This window comes from Chlamydotis macqueenii, chromosome 1, assembly GCF_036417535.1.
Source record: "Chlamydotis macqueenii isolate bChlMac1 chromosome 1, bChlMac1.mat, whole genome shotgun sequence".
NCBI classification, from domain to species: Eukaryota; Metazoa; Chordata; class Aves; order Otidiformes; family Otididae; genus Chlamydotis; species Chlamydotis macqueenii.
In genome coordinates, this window is record NC_141556.1 from 83385194 (window position 1) to 83398272 (window position 13079).

At 41.6% G+C, this 13079-nt stretch overlaps 1 protein-coding gene across 1 annotated transcript in view; it reads left to right on the top strand.

The window, feature by feature from the left end:
• Positions 1–9592, top strand: part of DYRK4 (dual specificity tyrosine phosphorylation regulated kinase 4) — a 37173-nt gene extending 27581 nt beyond the window's left edge. The window contains exons 13-14 of the mRNA XM_086758441.1: positions 8501–8649; positions 9096–9592. Coding sequence (XP_086614567.1) covers positions 8501–8649; positions 9096–9331 — 385 coding nt within the window. The 3' untranslated portion in view covers positions 9332–9592. The remainder of the gene's footprint in view (positions 1–8500; positions 8650–9095) is intronic.
• Positions 9593–13079: the final 3487 nt, after the last annotated feature.

Sequence of the window (13079 nt, forward strand, 5' to 3'; positions counted from 1 at the left end):
CAAATGCCAATTTATTGTTGATATATCCCGCTTAATATAGCCCTTCTAATTCTGTATCATATGCAAGCTCTCTACTAATTGGTTAACTATATCATGCTCGCGCTCCTAGCTAAAATATGATTCGTTAAGTCTCTTTGTTCACGTGCACGGCTCTCTCCACCTGCACCCTGCTTCACGTTCAGCCCCCAGTCACGTATGCCAGCTGTTTTCCTTCTTCTCAAGGTTGCTTCGTTTACTTTCTCACAGGAAGCTTCATTACTTTCTCACAGGCGGCCTCATTATTTTCTCACAGGTGGCTTCAGTACTTTCTCACAAGCGGCTTCAGTGATGTCCTTGAGGCCTGCTGCTCACAAACATAACAATTCCATTCGGTCTGGATTGTTCACTAAGTGCCCCTGATACTCCAGGTATCCAACAAATCCCCCTTTTTGTTTTGAACAATCCAGACCCACTTTCATCATACGTTCCATAGCTTTCACAAAGCATTTTAAAATACACCCCAAAATCATCAGTGTCAACAGCAAACTCGTCAATAATACCAACCCATAAACTATCAAATCTTTTAGCCAGCCTGTGACCCCCAAGGATTTCAACCAGTCTGTTAACCTGCTTTCCACTTGTATTGCATGCATGTTGCATCGTAACTCTGCCAACTGATAGCGTATCGACTTAGAGTGATCAGAAATGTTCATGCAACACATACCTTCAAAATCTTCACATCCATGTCCATGCGCTAATAACAAAAAATCAATGGCTGCTAGATTCTGCAAAAATATCATGACGCATGCTATCCATGTCTTCTAATAATCCTGATAACATGCTAGAGGTTAAATTCATTTGCTTTTGTGCCCAACAAGCTAATTTATTTAAGTTAGCTAAAGTTTTTGCAGTTGCTGCCCAAGGAACAAATAAAGATAATGCTATCCGCTCAGCTGTACCCAACAGGGTTAAATTGCTGTCACAATGGGGAGTCAATACTTTTAGTGATCTTCTTGCTCGAGTATGATTCCGTAATGTTCTCATAGATGGAGCAAACACTATCAATTTTCCAAAATAACATGGTCCTCCTATAGCCCTTTTTGGTACTCCTGACCTTATTTTACTACAATATCAACTAGGTTCATGGTTGTTTGGGGTGGGGGTTTTTTTTGGGGTTTTTTTTGGTTTTTTTTTTGAGCCAGATTGTCTGTATTGAGTTGTTAATCATTTTTTGCAAGCATGGTATGTTAATGATTATGCCTAGTATGATGCCTAGTATCACAATTCCGATTTTAACCAAGGACAGCAACCACCCAGTTATGCCACACAAGCTTAGTTAATAAAATTACTGATCACACGTTATACATATTCATGATTACGAAGCAAAGTTAAGTTTCACTACCTTCTAGTAATTTTCTACTATAACATTTTTCTACTATTATAACAACTCCAGTGACTTTCTTATCTATAAGAGCAATGACTAGTTTTCTGCAGGCCTCTGTTGAAACAAGCCATAAATTCTGCTAACAATGTTTTGTATCTTAAAGCTTCCCTTCTCATTCCATGGCTTTCTTCCTGAGAGCATGATTGCATTCCTCCCCCAGGGTCGGTGTGCTTTCACTGATACCATACTGACTCAGCGAAATACCACATCTCCCCCTTCTTTGTTTATGAGAAGAGGCTTTATCTATTAAAGTCTGCACACATTTTAAGACACAGAATATAGATCAAAATACATATATAAAAGGAATGAATAAGCATCCTACAGCTATTAGTAACAAGCTTATATCAAGTCACCAAAAGATTTCTGAATATATCAAAACCATCACTTTGTTGCTGTTTTTGTACTCCTTTTTGCAAGTTTTGAATACTTTTGTTAATAGATTCCGAATGATCAGACAGATTCATGCAGCAAAGCCCATCAAAATCCTGACAATCATGATTTTGTGCTAATAATAAAAAAATCTATTGCTGATCTATTCTGTTACTAACCCAACTACGCCAAAGACACCGCTGAGCAAGAGGGTGATTATCAGCCGGGTCAGAGCAGAGAAGGGAGGCAGGCGCAGCACCTTCAGGGGATCCCCTGTTGTAAATAACGTGTGCTCTGGGTCCGTCCTCTCCCCTTCACTCCGAGCCACCTCTGTTTATCCCTCAGCAGATTCCGTGAAAGAGTACTGACTAGGTGTTGCTGCATGCGTGGCCAGCGCATACAACAAGGCCTGACTAGACATTGCTGCATGCGTGGCCAGCACATGCAACAAGGCCTGTCAAAATATGTGCTCTGCAGGCTAACAGCGGTTCTGTTTTGTAAAGTAACATAGTATATAGAATCTACATCAGTTAACAGCGTTAATAGTGCCGATACAGTTGTATTTATTTGCTTAGCAAGCCAACAGTGCAATTTATTTAGCGTAGTTAACGCCTAGGCACTTGCCACACCAGGTGTAAAGACTGAAGCAGCAATAATTTTACTTAGTTTCCAAAACTCTGTATTATCTTGGCAATCAGATTCAATGCTATGTATGCTTCGTTTAGGTCTTTTATGCTGTCTGGATTTTGATATGTGCTTGCGTGATTACGTCAATCTGTGTCGTTGCAATGTATAGATCTTAAAGCATTTACAATCATTACCCCTCTAGAAACATTAGCTCTTGAATAGTTAAAAAAAAATAGACAGAAGTCCATCTTTACTGATTCAAAAAAGTTCCATCTTTTGTAGTTTTAGCACTCAGCACTCGTGGTTGCTGCTGTTTTACACAGAGTTGCCGTCCTACCGGTATCTGGCAGGTCAACCAAACATGTTCTGAAAGGCTTACCCGCAGATGATACAGACAGGGATCCACTTGTTTACTGCTCCTGTAAAGACATAAGCGTATCCCTTCCCCCATGTTATAAGAGGGAACGGTCCTTCCACTTATACAAAGCTTGACTCAGACAGGAGTATCTGTTAACCATGTCAGGGGCGGGGGGGTGGGGGCGCCTGGCGGCGGCTGTGGCCCCGGGGCATATAGGAGGAAAAAAAACTAAAACCCGAGGTTTAAGACAAGAATAGGGAGAGATCCTTAAAGCCACCGCTACAAGCAAAACAGACCATCACTAAAACCAAAGCAGGATAATGAAAAAAGGAACAAGACAACCTCTCCCCACCCCTCCCTCTTCCCAGGCTTAACACCATCTCCACCTCCCTCCCCTGCCCCCTGAGCGGGACAGGGATGGGGGGGCGGGCAGGAAGAGGGAATGGGGGTTACAGACAGTTAATCACGCGCCGCTTTATTCATATCAACGGTTTAACTGCTGCACCTACAGCAGCAGCCATGACTGTAGCCTTTTCTTGTTCTAACATTCGCTCGGCAGCTTCCAGCAGTTGCCCTGTACTAGATCCTTTTGGCAGCACACTGAGGGCTCTCTTAGTTTTTTCATTAGCATTATTAAAGGCAAGCATATCTAAGAACTTTGATTTCATGTCATCATCCAGATCAGGGTGAGCCATAATTGCGGTGTGCAACCGATCAATACATTTCCCATATGGTTCTGTGGGACCTTGCCTTACTGACGTAAAGGCAGGTCCGGACTTTTCATCGTACAGCCTAGCAAGTGCTCTATAAGCCAAATCTTGGACCAGTTGTAACACTTCAGTAGCAAATTGCGCTTGCCAATCAGATCGTGTGTAGGGTCCCGCTCCCATCAGTGGGGTTTGCACCCCAAATAATGGATCACCCTGTTGTTGAGGCGATGCAGCTGCCCTATCACAAGCAGCCTGCCAGTGCTGAAAGAACTGCAGCTGCTGCGACCTGGACAATCATTCTAATATCATAAGGAGCTAACAACTGTGACAAAAAATATGCTGCAACACAGATTGAGCATATGATGATTTTAGCCCATACTGAGTAACTGCACTTTTAGCTTCCTTCAATATTTTCCGGTCTAATGTTTTCAACACACTTTTCCCAGTATTATCAGTCACAACTGGAAATGCCATGGGAAAAGGCTGTCCTTCTATCATGGCATCTCGAATCACCCCTTTCCACCACGCTGTTGGATTCGGATCCCCAGCCCCTCCCACCAGCATCCCTTGCAAAGGTGCAAAAAGACTGATCTCACCCGATGCTCCGTTTGGAACGAATAGGTTGGACGCTGGCAGGTCTCGATGTGGCACAGGCGAAGGAGTTGACAAGTTTCCCAGCGACGCTTCTAGGCGAACCTCTAGGGCTTCCAGCCTTTTTAGCGTCTCTTGCAGCTGTGCATCCTTCAAGCCGGATGAATGTTCATCCCCCTCTTCCTCACGCCATGGTGGCAGGGAAGAAGGTGGTAATGGGGGATAAACCGGAGTTGTTGGCGCCGGCGAAAAGGCTCGTGACTCTGAGCCTGCGCTGGCGCGGCGTGGCGGGGTGCCTGGCAGCGGTACATCTGGTGGTGGTGAAAAGCCTTTGGCAGTTTTTCCCTCTGGTGCCCATATATCTATAGTTATAGGGGCTGTGGCTGCATTTCCTGGAGTCCTTGCTGGGGCTCAAACCCCCCACCCTCAGCACGAGCCGGGGCGGCGGCAGGGCTCGTTAAACCCGAGAACAGCATGCTAGTAGCGGAGGTGGACCCGTTGGCTGGAGTTAAGGCCGCAAAAGCAGATGCGGCAACTGAACGCTTGGCTTTCATGCTTATCAATGTTTCGTTAATTAGCCTCCACACCATGGAGAGTTTGCTCGCCTCCTTTGATCCCTTACTTATTTCATCCCACAGTTCTTTTCCTATTTTTTCCCATGTCGGGAGTTCAAAAGCATCATCAACTGTGGAGATTAATTCCCTTTTCTTTGCCCACTGCAGCAAAGCTTCTAGGACAGCCGAGTCATAACTCAGTCCTCTCATAGAGAGCATATGTTGGAGGAGCTTAACCACTGCTGACTCCTCTTTGGTCAGTGTGGACCCCATCTCCTCCCCGGCCGCTCGCTTGGTCAAGACGAGGTTCCCTCCGTACCTTTTGTACCTTTTTGCGCTATAGCGACTTCCCGAGTGCCGGGGCAGCACTCGACTTCGACCGGCTTCCGCCCCCTCTTTTCTTCTTTCCTTCTTCGGTTCCGTCGGGATGTCCAACACCGATCTGAGGGTCCCTGTACCCTCTCTCCGAGGGTCCCTGTTCGGGCGCCACCTGCTGACGCGGAAGTCACGGACACTGCACACGACCAATATGATCAAGCAAATGCCAATTTATTGTTGATACATCCCGCTTAATATAGCCCTTCTAATTCTGTATCATATGCAAGCTCTCTACTAATTGGTTAACTATATCATGCACGCGCTCCTAGCTAAAATATGATTCGTTAAGTCTCTTTGTTCACGTGCACGGCTCTCTCCACCTGCACCCTGCTTCACGTTCAGCCCCCAGTCTCTTATGCCAGCTGTTTTCCTTCTTCTCAAGGTTGCTTCATTTACTTTCTCACAGGAAGCTTCATTACTTTCTCACAGGCGGCCTCATTATTTTCTCACAGGCGGCTTCAGTACTTTCTTACAGGCAGCTTCAGTACTTTCTCACAAGCGGCTTCAGTGATGTCCTTGAGGCCTGCTGCTCACAAACATAACAATTCCATTCGGTCTGGATTGTTCACTAAGTGCCCCTGGTACTCCAGGTATCCAACAGGAGAAGAGGAGGCTCTGGGGAGACCTGATAGCGGTCTTCCAGTACCTCAAGGGGGCCTACAAGAAAGATGGGGAAAGGCTGTTTAGTAGGGCCTGTTGCAATAGGACGAGAGGTAATGGTTTTAAAATAGAGGGGGGTAGATTTAGATTAGAACTTAGGAAAAAATTTTTACGATGCGAGTTATAGAACACTGGAACAGGTTGCCCAGAAAGGTGGTGGAGGCACCATCCCTGGAAACGTTCAAGGCCAGGCTGGGTGAGGCTCTGAGCAACCTGATCTAGTCAGGGATGTCCCTGTTCCTTGCAGGGGGATTGGACTAGATGACCTTTGAAGGTCCCTTCCAACCCTAACCATTCTATGATTCTCTGATCTTGTTCTCTGTGTGCATGATACCTTTGGTGAGATTAGACTCTATAGTTCCGATATGCCTCCTCCTCAGCAGAAGATAAAAAGGCAAAGTACATTCAGCCATATCTCCACCCCAGAATCAACAGTATAGTTTGCTTGCTTCTTCTTGACTGTGGTAGTTAGCGTGGAGAATTGCTTAGCACAGTTACCAGAGTGTTACCCTGTAGTGTGCATGCTGATTTAAGCTCTTTTTCTCCTTATCATAGTTATATATATTTTTCATTGACAATAGTCACATTGTACATTTCAAGAATTATTTGATAGACTGTATTTTTTCCATTCTCTTGACTGGAATAGATTTTTATAAACCACCAGGGCTCAGAATGCAAGAAGAGTCTAATATGTCTCAGATCCAGTCATGATAAACTGTTGACTTTACTCCAGTCCAGGATTTTGCTACTGAATACCTAGTATGACAAGTGGTCCATAGCGGTTTTCTTAAATGAAATTGATGATTTGCACATTTTTGTAAACTGCTAAATGCAAATAACATGTAATTGTTAACAGTCTTCACAGAAGGTAGAAATCCCACAGATTCTATATGTCAGAATATCACAGAATTCTCACAGAATAATTTAGGTTGGAAGGGACCTCTAAAAGTCATCTAGCATAGGTGTAGTAAGGCGTGGTGAGCTTGGATCCTCATTTGTACTGTGTAACGGCAACAACGGGTATGGTCCCATTTCTTTTCCAGTGTTACCTGTATCTTATGAAAGGCTAATATTTTGTGTCTTCTTTAGCACTGACTGTAAGTTTCTTTCTAGCAGTTCAGTAGTACTTTCCTAAAGAAATACATGCTAAACTGTGGTTACATGAAAAAAAAAAATCCCCCTCTATTTCAGAATAAGGTTGCTTCTAATGTTCTCTGCTTGCTAAAGCTGTATGAATCATTGATCCACTTTGGTTTGCTGGCTGAATCAGAACATTTAGGAAATCATTTCAATGAAGCAAAAAAACCTGTAAATGAGTCGTAGAATCATAGAATAGTTTGGGTTGGAAGGAACCTTTAATGGTCATCTAGTCCAATCTCCAAGTCATTTCAGGTCACACAGAAAAAATGTTATATGTTGGGATTGTTTAAATTTTCAAAGGAATTAATTAAGATTTGAAATGAAAACTCTTTTTGAGACAAAAAAGAATTGAACTATTTTGTCTTTTTCTGTTGCCAATCTGTATCTGTCCAAAGCAGCCTGATATATTTGCCATGACTTCACAAATAGTTTTATTCAACTTGTATATACCTGTTTTGCAGATTAAAACATCAGATAAAAAAGAATTCACTCAGATCTTGTGATGAGAAGAATATATCTTTTTTTTCCTACATTATTTCTGTACAGTTCTAGAGAGCACTGAGATTAGACAAGACAGAATTAAATAGTCTGCAACTCATGTAGAGATTAGTAACAGAAATATTAGGATTGATATGGATGTGGTACGAATGGAAATGTCTGTGTGTTAAAGCACTGGAAGAAACAGCAGAACAGGGATTGAAAGAATGGTGTGTATTGGTAGCAAAGAACAGTGCTCCCGCCTGTAAAACTGCGGAGCATGTTCTCTTTGTCACAGCCAGAAAGCCTGCACTCTGATGAGACCACGGCACAGGTGACCAGCAGTGAAAAATCTCAAAAGCTCACAGCCACCGCGTGGCAAAAAGGTTGCAGAATATTACATATGCTGTTAATTTTCCTGTTAGCCTGAAAGGAAAACAAACATAATTCCAAAATATAAGGAAAACCAGACCATGAGTAGCTACCTTGCCTAACGTTTATGGAGACTGAAGTCAGCAAGGTCCTGATGTGAAGGACCATGCCCAAACAGCGACTACTAAAGGGTATGAAAGATCTGTCTAAAGATTGGTACATCATTGCAATCATGAAGAAACCCAGAGATGTGACGAGGACTCAGTAGCTGACAACCTGTGTCCTCTGTGTGACATGCAAGTAGTCTTGGCCAGAACACTTGTGAGTATGTGGGTGTGAGAACTGAGGGAGTGAAACTTGTGAGAGGATAAAGTCAATTTAGAGGTTTTGCAAAAAAAAAAAAAATCACCTTTCATTTCCATAATAAGATCTCCTATGAGTTTTGTTACACTAAGTCTCTACAGTAGTTTCAGGTGCAGTTAAATTAGGGAAGACGTATCTTTTAATGAATTAGCCTCATTTATGTTCCCTTTCTTGGAGCTTGCATTGACAAAATGTGAAAACCTTGAAATAAATATTCAGTAGGGTCCCCACCCTAATAACAGCATGAACTGCATATTAAAAATGGTTTGATGTTGCAGAGGTGCTGAAATAAATAAAAAGTTCAGAAAGATGGAGACGATTACAATAAGGCTTTTCCTTGTTTTCAGTTAAAATTCTTTTGTTTCAAAAAAATGTTCTCATGACATGCCTTTCAGAAGACAATACTGAATGTTTTGGCTTAAACTGACTTTCACTTAGAGCTACTGTTAAATAACTGTTTGTCTACTGTGGATTTAAGGTGGGAACCTGCCCTGCGCATGACTCCCGACGAAGCAATGAAGCATGCATGGATCCAGGAACCAAAAATATACAGAGCAAAACAGAAAACTTCAAGGAAGCTGAGTGATGGCTCTTTCTCCACACCAGAAAAAGAAAAAGAGACTATTCGTAAGCATGTGCTACCTGGAGAACTAAGTGCATTTATGACAGTGTTTAGTATTTCTTTATATTTAATATAATCTGTCTGAAGTAAGGTGAGGTGATAGTACACAGTGTGCAGATAATGCATGGTGACTGCAATGTGGTGCATAGACCCACTGTTTCTCACTTCTGTAGAAACCCTTTACTTATGTTTTGTAACAGCTGCCAGCAAGAAGACTGGCAGTGCTAAGGATTCACACAGAAAGATCTTTTAGCTGCTGACAGCAAAATAGTTACGGTAACTGACACCACACCATAGTGCACTTTCAGAGCAAAAGAATGCATCAGTGGTGGTTGTAAGATCCCAGAGAAAATATTCAGCTGATTTTTTGTGGATTTGTGGCAATGATGTGTTTATCTGCTGCTAAGATTCTGCAGTCTTGCCCTATAATTTTATTTATTTATTATTACAGAAAATATCTGGAAAGATACGGCTGACAAAATGAAAAGTGAACTGGCTGAAAGACTGACTCCCACTGTGGCCTCCACAGACACAACAGAAAATGATGTGCAGAACACAAGGAAACATGGTCTTCCAGAGAAACATTTGGACACCCAAATGGAAAAGCCTATAAAAAATGATAAAGCAGAACACAGTGGTGAAACAGCTCTTCCAAAAAATTCTCATTTTTTCCCACCAATTAAGTAATATAGAGCACAAGCGATGATTGGTTCAGTTGCATACCTGGTATATTTTGTAGGTATTATTTGTACTCAGGAATATAAGCTGTATCCATCTGTACATGGGCTGTGCATATTTTAAGAATATTTAATGTTAATTTTGTCCTTAAATAGTCCAGGCAACCAAAAAAGAATTTGAAAAGCATTCCTTTTCCTCATCTACATCCTTGTGATCAGAGATCCTTCACAACCAGCAGCAATAAAATGAAGATTGTAGAGGTGGAGAGTGGCTTATTCTTGATGTTAATTCTTGAATTTTAGTTTTTCCTGGAGCTAAAAGAACAAATGCATTGAATGAAGAATCCGAGTCATTTAACTTACATCAGTGTAAATCAGGAATAATTCATGGATAGGATTACTGGATTTACTTCTGTATAAAAAATAACAGAAACCAATCCCAACATCTTCACTTTCCTCCTTCTCTATCTCACTCTTTTTAATAGTGAAGCACTAGATGGAAACCATTGTCACACCTTAGCAGATTTAGAAATGTAAATGATGCTTTTTAGCTCTTTAGCAGCAAAAAAAGAAGAGTGGTATTCTGGGCCCACTTCTGCAGGGACTTCACTCAGTATTCATATCAACAAGAAGGTGTCGTTTAGCTACAGTCAGCAATCGAGTACCACACAGCTGCTCAATCACCCTCCCCAGGGACAAGGGAGAGAATCGGGAAAAAAACAAAGAAAACTTGTGGGCTGAGATAAAGGCAGTTTACTAGGATAGTAAAGGAAAAAATTTTAATAATATATATAAAAAATAATGATAATAATACTAATAGAAAAAAAAGAAGAAGAATTAAAAAAAACAAAACCCAAACAAAAACAATGAATCATGCACAATTTCTCACCATTTGATGACCAATACAGCGCATCCTGAGCAGCAATCATGGAACCAAAAAAAAGCTGTAAACAATTCTGGAATGATTCCGAACAGTGAGAGAGAAAAAGAGGCCACTTATGGGCTCACCCCCTGACTTAAGTACTGAGCGTGATGTTTATGGCATGGAATACTCTCTTTGGCCAGTTTGGGTCAACTATTCTGGCTATATCCCTCCCAGCTTCCTGTACCTGCATATTAGTGAAACCCGGGAAGCCAGACATTGACCTTGGTCTCTTCAGCAACAACTCATATCATCAGTGTGTTTATCAACATTCTTCACATTTGAAATCCAAAACACATCAGCTACTGAGAGGAAAATTAACTCCATCCTAGCTGAAACCAGGACAGGAGGATGGATTAAAACAAGCTGTTTTGATTCACAAAAATTGTCCTCCACATGAAGTTTAACTTAATACTCTGAAAAAAACCAGATTTCTATGTCCCCTACGATTTATATGTTTAATTAATTTAAACACTTAGCTCTTTGGACAATAGACTCTATTTTCATTGCATCTGTGAAGCATTATGACTTTTATACTTTACTGTTGCTTATAGATAGTACCACAATATAAAAAGGAATAATGAGAAAATTGTCCTCCAAAATGCCGCTGCTACTGTAACAGTGATATTGCAGTAATCCCAAGAGAAATAGGTATTCGTAGGTGTTGAGTCACCATAACAGCAAACTCCCGCAGGCTCTCTGTGCAAAAGGAGAACCCAAAGGATATGAAAATGGTCCTCACACAGTTCTAATATAACAGTGAGTTAACAAGCCATCTGACAGGGTACAGAAGTGACTGCACAACAAAAGGCCTACAGCAGGCATGCTCTGCTACTGAACAGAAAGTTAACGGTAACAGTCATCTCAGAGAAAATGGACTGCACAATGTAGTGTGACCACTGGCTTCAGGCAAATCTGGGGACTCATGAAGAAACACCTAGAAGATGAGTGACCCAAGCAGGGTAATAGCCCATTATTGAGTTTAATTGAGCAGTGAATTACAAGGGTATTTTGGCAGACAAATATCATCCTGCTGTGATGCAGACATTACTGATAAGCAGGCCAGCTTGCACTACCAGAATTGTCTCTGTCTCTGGCTTTAGAGACACTCCTTTGCAGCTCAATCCTCCTGGAGACTATAAAATGCTCCCATTCATCACCAGAGTGATGTACTGGGAAAAATGAGTTCTCTTATGCACCGCATTTCAGTGGTTGCACGGAATACCTAGGGTGGGTGAGCATCTTGTAGAATTCGGGGAAAGCCTTTATCACATTTCATAGAGAAGGAGTCCCACCCTGATGGAAGCTGAATGAAAGAAACTCATCATCAGTTTTAGGGAATATTCAGATAGGTTTTTGCAGGTATTTGGAAAATGTTTTGGCTGTTTGTTTGCAAGTAACACAGAAGATAAGAGCAAAGTGTTTATGTTTAAATCTAAGAGTTCTGTGTGGAATAAGAACAGCAAGAGAACTTATCCTGATATCTCTTAACATAAAAGGTCAGATCCTTATACCTTTGGAACAATAATTTGTACTGTTTCGATTCCGTTGCTGTTCATTCTCCATCTCTGTTGTAGTATGTTCACTTGACTGCTTAGGCCACTCCAAGTTAAAACATCTGTCTTCTCATAATTGTGCACTCATCTATTTGTCTGCTCTACCTCAGAGGCAAGTTTGGGATCAATTATATCAAGGTGCTTTTGATAGTATTTCTTAGTCCTAATGAAGATGTAAATCTCATTTGACATATGGGCTCGTGTGCTGGAGCCCATTTTCTTCACAATACATTTCAATAGTTTTTTTTTTAATAAGTCGCATCATATTACTTCTCATGGCATACACTGGTGGTTTTTTTCAAGGCATTCAATGGTTAGGGAAAAGTGACAAAGCCACCTGAGACTGCAATTCGGTTTGATTATCCTTCTGTTCAGAGAAGGCAGATGGATGGTGTTTTACTGTAGCTAGCTGGCTGCTGTGTATTTTCAAGCCCTTCCTTGCTGGCCTGCTGTTCTTTTATTCTTTCAAACTCCACAGTGATTTCCATCTTTAAAATCTTTCCTAATAAGAGGTCTTTTAGATAACTGTTGGATTTTTTTTCAGAGATGACAGAAATAAATAGAAATAAATTGTTAGAAAGATCTGTCTCTCAGATATTGTCACTGCTTTCACATTCCTCTGCAGAAACAAGCAGACCCAACAGATACAGCTAGCATGCTCTTCTCTTTACTGTAAGAGGACAGCTTTAAAAATATTGAGAAGATTCCTTGGACTCCTGCCCTGCTTGAGCCACCTGCAGACTGGTAACAGAGCAGACTCATAAAAAAAAAGAAACAGTAAGTGATCAACTCACTTAATTGAAAAGCCCAAATCATGCATCACGTTTTGTTTCTCTATGATATAGTGCCATTTTTAGCAACATTTGCCAAGAAAATTAGGTGGCTGCTTTCTTGTCTGTCTCCGCACATTGATCTGCCTATCTTCCAGTTGGTGTCCTCTTCCCCTGAGCTCTTCAACTTATTAACAGATACTAGATGAGGTAGGCAGAGGAATAGTGTTCTCAAAAGTATTTTGGTTCTGTATGCTACAGTTGACAGAGCAGTAAGGCCGCATTAGTGTTACCAGTGAGGGAAAGGTAGGAGAACGTGGCCATGGTCAGTTCTACTGGCTCACTGAGCAGTGCGAGAGCACTGGCTACCCAGGATGCACATGCATGATTCTGCATCACTGTGAGGAAATGCTGCCCCTTGACCAGGAGCTGGGCCCAAACAAAAGCCATCAGGGAATGTGAGACGTAGAAATAGCTGGGCATTTTACAATGGAGACAACTGATTTGGGG